The sequence below is a fragment of the Dendrobium catenatum genome, unplaced genomic scaffold, assembly GCF_001605985.2.
Source record: "Dendrobium catenatum unplaced genomic scaffold, ASM160598v2 fragScaff_scaffold_116, whole genome shotgun sequence".
Classification (NCBI taxonomy): domain Eukaryota; kingdom Viridiplantae; phylum Streptophyta; class Magnoliopsida; order Asparagales; family Orchidaceae; genus Dendrobium; species Dendrobium catenatum.
Window position 1 is genome coordinate 112,297 of NW_021318578.1, and position 9,493 is coordinate 121,789.

General features: G+C 34.8%; 1 protein-coding gene across 1 annotated transcript in view; it reads right to left on the reverse strand.

The window, feature by feature from the left end:
* Positions 1-1,074: 1,074 nt before the first annotated feature.
* Positions 1,075-9,493, reverse strand: part of LOC110095728 (interferon-related developmental regulator 1) — a 10,719-nt gene continuing 2,300 nt past the window's right edge. The window contains exons 3-13 of the mRNA XM_028697862.1: positions 5,546-5,626; positions 5,191-5,273; positions 5,003-5,115; positions 4,806-4,916; positions 4,207-4,319; positions 3,811-4,117; positions 3,616-3,699; positions 3,042-3,092; positions 2,868-2,939; positions 2,552-2,620; positions 1,075-1,400 (exon numbers count right to left, since the gene is read on the reverse strand). Coding sequence (XP_028553695.1) covers positions 1,362-1,400; positions 2,552-2,620; positions 2,868-2,939; positions 3,042-3,092; positions 3,616-3,699; positions 3,811-4,117; positions 4,207-4,319; positions 4,806-4,916; positions 5,003-5,115; positions 5,191-5,273; positions 5,546-5,626 — 1,123 coding nt within the window. The 3' untranslated portion in view covers positions 1,075-1,361. The remainder of the gene's footprint in view (positions 1,401-2,551; positions 2,621-2,867; positions 2,940-3,041; positions 3,093-3,615; positions 3,700-3,810; positions 4,118-4,206; positions 4,320-4,805; positions 4,917-5,002; positions 5,116-5,190; positions 5,274-5,545; positions 5,627-9,493) is intronic.

Here is a 9,493-nt window from a genome sequence, read left to right on the forward strand (position 1 = left end):
CCTGTCGTCAGACTTTTGTGGGACTTATACCCGAAGCCGGACTTCCACCCATCGTCGAACTTTCGCCCGTCGCTAGACTTTCGTTAGACTTATACCTGACGCCAGATTTCCACCCGTCGTTGGACTTCCATCCGTCATAGGACTGTCGTTAGACTTATACCTGACGTCGGACTTCCGCCCGTCGCTGTACTTCTTCCCGTCGTCTGACTTTCGTTAAACTTATATCTGGCACCGGACTTTGGCATGCGCCGGACTTCTATCCGTCGTTGAACTTTCATCAGACTTCTACTCGACATCAGACTTTCGTCCATTGTCGGAGTTCTGTCCGACACCGAATTTCCATCCATCGCTAGACTTCGACCTCTATCACCCGCCAATTACGATCCCTCCAACCACCGTCACCAAACTACAGTCTTTCTGACCTCCATCACCTGTCGACTATGATCTTACCGACCAAAAAATATGTCAATAGTGATAATTTCAATTGACATCACGTAATGCATTTTATATGATGTATATTTATTACATCAAACCAAAGTCTTCCCCAAGGATTAGCCTACAAATACTACTAAATTCTTTCAAACTGGGCAAGTCCCGTAATTTTTTTCCCTTTTCAAGATTTTTCTTATAAAAATAATGGTGTCTCTTATGATTGCTACACCCTCTCTTTTATTTGATTGTATCCTGAATCCTTGTACAAAGCTAAGACGCTAAACTTTATTATTTTTTTTTTTATTTTTTTTAAGACGCTAAACTTTATATTTCTCTATCGTCGTGAATATTCCAAGACGCAACACTTGTAATATATAAATAATCAATAAAATTTTCTATTCCAGATCTTAAAATAAATTCAAAATCTTTATCAAATTTTAGTCTGAAAATCTCAGTCAAATTTTATCTAAGACTTAGTTTGTAAAAACTTTTGATTCTTACTTTTTTGATGATTTTAAAAAATTTAGTAAAAAATTGTTATAAAAAGCAGTAAGAAAATTATCCCAAATGAAACCTAAGTTATCAAAAGATTCTCCAATAAATCAATGCAAAACCAGAATATTAAAAAGCATAACACAAAAATCATCTAACAATTGGCCTTCATAAATTGCCTTCATAAACAGCAATAGATAAACAATTCAAAAGTTTCTCCAATGCAGACTCTCATCAACTAAAATATAGAAAAATATCAGATAAAAAGACCAGAAAAAAAAAATATGTTCTTAAATTATGTTTCAAAGTTCTGTGTCCAGTGAAAGGCGCTGCTCTGATACAGAAATGAGAAGAAATCTAAAGAGATTCAGAACTGAAGAAGAGGATCTATCCATGGATAAAATCTCTTAAATTTTCAGCTGGGAATAGCAAACTTGCTAATTGTGAGCGTTAAACAGAAGAGCACCTTTCCTAAGCTGCAAAACAAATATACATAAACTTTAATGAATGGAGCATCCCAAACTTGTGAAGAGGAACACAGGTTTTTCACTGATATTTATTTATGTAAAACTCATTTGTGTTCTTTGATTTAAATAATTGAATGAATTAGAACAAAATTTTAAGAACTTGACATATAAAGGAACGAGCTTAAACATTAACTTGTTTATTCATTTATGCTAGTGATCATCCTGGTTTATTGTTTAGCAAGTATCTCATTATGAGCTACAACAACAATAACATCAAGTCTTTATCCTACTATGTGGTTGGCTACATGAATCTTTTTTCTCCATTGTGCCCTGTTAAAAATATTTCGTTATGAGCTAAATGGAGAAAAAATTGTGTTAGGATATCTTGATGCAAAATGTATTAGAATGAACTTCAAAGCCATTCAAATTATGTTGAGGCTAGTGCAATTCAGGAGATTACATACAACATTAATCCCGGCTTAAATCGGATGACTTTGAAAATCATCTTGATATATTTAGCATCAAGATATCCTAACTGTTAAATCACAGCCGTCCATAGTCCTTGATCCCACGGCCAACATGAGGACCTGTGGAGGCTCACCTGGATCATGCCGATCTCCTTCTATATTTGGATGTCTGATTTAGGAAGGATTGTATTAAAGCAATTATGCATGATTATGTAGTTATTTATTTTTTTATTAAGACATATTGTATAGATTTATAAATATGGATAGTTTTGTATAATAAAATTAAGTATTTTCCCTCTCAAATTCTCTAAATTTAACACGGTATTAGAGCCAGATTCTCACCACCGGCCTTCATTGTCATAATCACTGGGATATACAAATCAAAGGAAGTGGAGAGGAGCAAGCGGCCTTCGTTGCCGTTAGAGATCGAATAGAGACAATCAGAGGAGAGGGGAGCGATAGAAGAGGGAGATGGTTTTAGGAGTTAAACATCACATCCTTCTGTCATGAATTCACAGATTATCTCCCAAAATTTGCCTTGGAATAAATATGGCAACACGCTAGAATACTAATACCATTACGTTAAAATATCTTAATTTTAATGACAGTGAAACGACAAGATTGTAAGTTTGCTGATACAATAAAACAAGCTGAGAATCTCTCGAACAGAATTAGTCCCGAAGTGAGGCATACCTGGGCCAAGTGGCGATCCTTCTTCAGCTCTTGAGTTCTCATTCTGTCACCAGATGATCTAGCAATCCTCTACATGTGCAAAAATTCAAATTTAGTGCTAACATAGGAAAATCACATGATGACAAAGCACTAAAGAGCATAGCAGAACAAAGCCAAAAAAAGGTCATAATAACTAACACCCATCAAGTGATAACCTGCCATCAATTTGGTCTTTCAAGAATTCTTTCTCAAGCATAAAAATTTAAAACTGACAACAGTAATCAACTTGAGGGATATCTTTAATAATAGACACCCAAGGGATGATTTACAATCTAACCTTTTGTGAGGCTGATAGACTACTTTCAGCATGTGGTATAACATCAAACACATTATGCAGTAGTTCATTATCCTGGATAAACATTGGGAAAATAATTTGTAAATAATTGAGGGATATTTTTAAACCATTATTAAAAAATCAGAGATCCTGACAAGAATTTCAAAGACAAGTAACCTGTGCGTGCTTGAGGAAACCGCTTCCAAGAAAGTGCTTTAGGAAGTTCAACTGAAAAGCAAATAGAAGCGATAGTCATAAAAAAAGCTTATGCATCAATTAACTATAAAAGATTATATCAACCAAGGCATCATCAACCACCAAGAAGAACAATGTGGGCAATGTTTATATTTAAGAGTGGTGATAGAGTCCATTGAGGATATGTAGAAAGAAGATTTAACACGGTATATAAAAATAGAATGGAAAGAAAAACAGCAGCAATAAAGCTGGGAGTTAGAGTTAAGGCCACAAGGGATATAAAGCAAAAAAAGGCTAAGAATTAAGGAAAAGAAGGCGCAACATTATCTAAAGTAGCTTAGGCTTCATTTGGGTCGGCTTTTTCTGCTTCTTAAAGTAGCTTTTTAGTACAAGAAAAAAAAATTCATACTTAAAAGTTGCTTTAAGAAGCAGTAAGAAAGCCGTCCCAAATAAGCCTTAAAATGGAATGGATAACTTTGAATTTAAGCAAAATAAAGCATTAGAAAAGACAAATCTCATGATGGCAATGTTCATAATGTCTGATAAATTTTCATGCCTGAATCAATTTAGTCCAAGTTGAAGTTGTCAGCACTCCTTGCTTCTTGGAAACTACTAATGATGTCTCAGGACGTTTACCATCCTGCAAAGAACATTTATCAGCTCAGGGATGCAAATATAGTTTATGATCATATACCAAGATAATTAAAGTTTGTTTGTGAACGTTAAAATATAATATTTCAAAAAATAATACCATAAGATAATCATAGATCTTTTGAAATGTGTCGCGTTGAGCATTCAAACATTTTTTATCAGTACCCTTGCCCCCTGCCTCCATTGAAAGATCTGAAACGAGTGAGGTTATTTTTTCTTTCAATGACAATAAGTAAACGAACCATTTTGGTTTTGAAGGCATGTCCTCCAGACTCTCAAGATCATTAGTCACAGTAGATAATTTGCCAGCTATCACTATCTCAAAAATGACAGCTATGGCTTCACCGGCAGCTATTCGGACTGCACGGTCGCCTTTTTCAAGAAGATTACAAAGAAAAGAGATGATCCTGCAATGAATTTTTTTAAGGAAATTTAATTGTACGACAGCAAGAAAATGACACTAAAAGAAGCTAAAAAAGGTTCAAGCTTGACTTACTCAGTCCACATATCCAGATCGACCCTCCAACCACTCAAGGTTGTCAGAAGAAATGACCATGCACATAGAGCTGCCACCAATACAGCTGAGCTCGCTTTCGTAATTGTTCCAGCCTGTGAGGGGAAAATGAAACAAGACGTTGGGATATTCATCCAGGTTACACAAACAAGTTCACTCAACAAAGCCACTTACCCAAAACTATGCTCAGCTAGCATGAAAAAAAAAAAAACTTTTGGTAACCAGCTAATCAAGCTCACAGAATAAACCACATTAAGAAATCATGGTGGATGCAGCTTATCTTAGGCTTCGTTTGGGACGGCTTTCTTAATGCTTCTTAAAGCAGTTTTTTAGTACAAAAAATTAATTTTTCTACTAAAAGGCTGCTTTATGAAGCGGTAAGAAAGTCGTCCCAAACGAAGCGTTAATCTGTTGGTTGGGTGCTTTGGCTTCCAACCAAGAGGTTCCGGGTTCAAAGCTTGCGTATGTGATGTGTGTGTGAATTTACCTTAATTGGCCAAAATTTTCCAAATAAGAAAGAAATCATGGTGGTTACTGCTTCTTAGCAAAGTTTTTTTGCAAAGAACTAAGACCTTGAATACCTTAGAAAGTGATTTTGGATGAATGATCTCCCATATAACTTTCATAATTCTATCAGTTTCCTCCCAGTTATTTGAACCAACGAAAGTGACAATTGCTAGAGAATCCAGTACCTACAAACATAACTCAACAAAATTACAAATGCAAAAAATAAATAAATAAAACAAAAAATTAATAGGTCAAGTTCTTTATTACATACGAAAATCCTAACTGCATCAGGTCCTGACACAAGAGCACGAGAGAGAGGTGGTATTGATTCCTCCATAATTTCATGTGTATTGCTGCCAGTCCCTCCAGTGATGGACAGCAAACCTTTAGATTAAACATGAAAAGAATCAAAGAAATTTTCAATTACCACCACTAGAGTTTCAAGGAGTTGAGCAATACCAACAGCACGGGCAGCCAGGCAGGCCTCCTTTACAGAACCCCGTTTCAACGAAGTGATATATTGATGTAATAAAGTAATACATCTGCCACACGAAAATCATCAAAGTCAAGGGAATAAAATGAGAAACAAGCCAAAAAGTACTATCTGAAGGTTAAATATGCAAATGCCTAAGAGATGATCTGAAAGTTAAAACCAAATTATAAATGTCAAGTTCTCAAGCCATGAATGTAGAATAATTAATGCAAGTTATTTAAAAAAAAAACTGTTACATGGCCATATTTGATAGAAATTATCTAACAATGTTATCAAGTACGATGGCCTATAACAATATGAATAACACCATAAGGAATTTACCTGTCCTCTATGAAGTCAAGAAGCACATGGCCTTCAAATGCACTAACAAGCCCAGCCAAAGCCATCTCTCTTGTTGAACCTCTATCAAACAAAAAGAATAAACAAGAAATGGATCTTTCTTAGATAAGAAAATCGAGAGGAGAAAAACTTATAGCAGAACAATCTAAAAAGCATAAAGCACTGAGTTCTTCACTTGAACAAATCAGTACGTCACAAAATGATTGAGAATATAATGGGGAACAAAGTTATTGCACATTAAAACTGAAGGAAATTTAGTTTTTCTGCATGAGGAAGCTACCAGCATGTGCACAAAAGGCAAGGAATTGCTCTATTATAATTTGCTACCAAAGTACTCTCATAGATAACCATCAAATGTGCCAATTCTACAAGAAGATTGCACAATAATCTATTTTGTGGACAGGAAGATCTTAGCGAACCGTTTAGCTCGTATGTGGAAGTCCCTTCAGGATCAAAATACCATGAACCACAAAGTAAAAAAAAAAACAAGCACATGAGCATCGAGAAGACACAAAAGCCAAAAATAATGTGCAATAAAGAATGCTCATTAGCCCATCATAAAATCCAAGTACACTCGATCTTAATAAAAAAGAAGGCCATAAAACCCCTCATAAAAATGTTTTACCAAACAAATATCATCTTTTTATTGCACACACTCTAAAACTTAGGTTCAGAGGATATGTCATAGTCACCAATCCACAAAGAAAATCTTGAATGCAAATCGAGGATTTCACATACACATGCAAACTATCATAATAATTAGCTTTATCCCAACTATTTGGTGTCAATTTTATTAATTGTTGTTTTCCATTAGTTCCTATTGAGTGTTGCTTGAAGTATTAAACACATCCTTCACAAATTATTTTAAATAACCTCTATCCATAAATCTTATGACCACTCATTTTCTTTCATAATCCTCTAACACTATTTTATCAATTTTCCTAACATGCTCATTTTCCAAAGCATCAAAATCTAATTTCACTCGCCTTCTTTAATATATGTTAAATATATATGATTCTAATATTTACTCTAATATAATCATTTCTCAATTTGTCATTTCTAATTTTTTTATGTAATCATCTTAACATATTTAAAATTCTATCACATTTAACTTTAGACATCACTAACTTTTTAACTGTCCAATTGGATCCATACAACATCATCAACCTATTTACAAATTTATAAAATTTACCTTTAAGCTCCATGATATCATCTCATCACAAAAAGATCTGGAGACACTTCTCCATTTTGATGATCCAAGATTACCTCTAGAACTTATATCTTCATCAATATTTTCAATTTTCTACATAATACATTCAAAATACTCAAATATAGCACACTTAGGTATCAGACTGACTTCTAATAACATTGAATGACAATTGTCAACATCAGATATAATATAATTATATATCAAATGCCTACTCTTTATTCAAATAATTTTAAGGCCTTTATCTTCAAAATATTTTCTTAATTGTTTGAATTTTTCATTTATTTTAGAGGATGTCTTACCAATTATTATTGCATCATCTACAAAAAGCATACATCAAAGCACATCACTTTGAATATCATTTGTAAATATCACAATAAACAATACAAAAAAAAAACCTAATCACTTCACTGTTAATGCATTCAACTTAACTAAAATATTTGGATCCCTTACCCCTAAACTTAGCTATTCTATATATATCTTGTTTTCTCCTCCTTCAACACCGAACATATCATATAAGACATAAGAAAATTATAACTTTTCATATAATCATCACTTTCTTTCTAAGTCTTTTTAGTTTTCTTATAATCAATATAAGCCTTGGTAGTATTCAATTTTTGTTAATTGTTAACAATGTGTTTCTTTGTAAGATCTTGAAAAACCAAATCATTAGCATCATAGAAATCCTCATCACATTTTTCACAATTTATCATGAGTTGCTAATCAAGTAAAGCTAAAACATAATTGTTACCAAAATTCACTAAACATACCAAGCCAAAATTTGTGGCAATTTAATGGACCAACCGATTTGATTGGAAGGGAATTAGAAAGTTTTCTAATCAAGAGGGAGCTATTTATGAATGTTCTTAATCAAAGGGGAATTATTTAGTAAAGTTTTAATTACAATTGGGATGGAATTATTTAGGGCAAGAGATCTAATTTGAATTCAAAATATAATAGGGAATTATTTAGGGAATGAGAGGAGGAATTGTTTAGGAAAGTTTTAATTACAATTGGGAGGGAATTATTTAGGAAAAGAGATCTGAATTGAATTCAAAAATGAGAGGACATTATTTGAGGAAAGGGGTTTAATTTGGGAGGGAATTAGGGGAGCCTATTTAAGGCTAACAATAGGTTGATTTCAGAATTATGATGTTATTTGCTAAATTTACATTGTACTTGGGGAGCTTTAGGGTCTAGCCCACGGCTAGGGATTTGGGAGAGTCGGATCTTCCTCTCTAATAGAAGATCCATTGTATCTTGTTATTTTATTCTATATATCACCAATTAAAAAGAGTTTTCTCTTATTATTGCTCTTAATTCCTCTTGGAGATTGTGTTTGGGAATGCTATAATTTAATTTCATCCAAGGGAGATAGGATTTTTACAAGTACTTTCTATTAAATTTAAGGCTAACAATAGGGCGCTTTCAGGATTATGTTTTAAGTTGTTGAAATTATAATTTTCATAGGTAGTGAGGACACTAGCCGCCAGCTAGGGATTTGGGAGAGCCGGTTCTTCCTCTCCAATTGAAGATCCAATTGTCTCTTGTTATTTTCTTTCATATATCCTGCAATAAAAATAATTTCTATGTGTTCTTCTTCCTAAGTATCGTTCGCTGATTTCGAGGAAATTATATCTACTTTTCTATCAAATTGGAATCAGAGAGAGGTTTTGGAGAGATGACAACAAAAAAGGTGGACGCATTGCAAGGTGAAGTGGAGCAAATCAAGTCCTCGATGGAGGAGATGTTTTCAACCATTAAATGAAGGATTTCAACCATGGAGAATCAGATGGAGAGCCGATTTGAAAAGTTGGAGGGGATGAAGAGGAAGCTCATGGAGATGCAATCCAAAATTCCACTAACGGTTCCGATTGCAAATCATAACCAATATTTGATCAGAATTCCCTTGGCCGAATCTAAGGGGAAGGAGATCGGATGGAAGGAGTTCGACAAGGAGAGTTTCTTTCATCAAGAACCGCCTCCTAGGACTCTGATAAGGGGCAAATCAATGTTTCCGAATGGGGGAAAGCAAGGAGAGAATTTTATGGTGGAGGTGGTGAGATGACCAACCACTATAGGAGGTATTTTGGTCAAGTGGAGTGGGTGAACGGGGATGGAGGGGGTCAAGCCGAGCCGTGGTGATCAGGTCATGCAAGGAGGATGGAAGCCTATGCTTGATGCACAGGGGAAATCGTTGGAGGGGAGGAAGTTGGAGTGAAGATGTTAGGGTGAGGAAGTGGAAGATTTAGATATTTGAAGAGAAGGATGCCCATGGGTGGGCATACCTGGTGGAGACAGATACATCAGGATACGACTTATCCTAGGGGAAATACTCATACAGGATCATCGACCCATTGCTTATTTAAGATAGGTGCTCACAATCATGGTGAGGCTCAACTGCTCAAGTCTGTATACAAGCGGGAGTTGATAGAAATTATCTTAGCCATCCAAAAGTGACGACCCTATTTATTGGAGTGACACTTTATCATCAGGACATATAAGAGGAGACTGAGGTTTCTACTAGAGCAGATGATCATGATTAAGGAGCATCATAGGTGGTTATTCAAATTATTTGGATATGATCGTCAGGACTAGATAGTTCCCATCCTTCCATCATTAGGATAAAGTGGCACTTTAGAAGGGGAGTATTGATAGACTGACCGATTTGATTGGGAGGAAATTAGAAAGTTTTCTAATCAAGAGGAAGTTGTTTAGGAAGG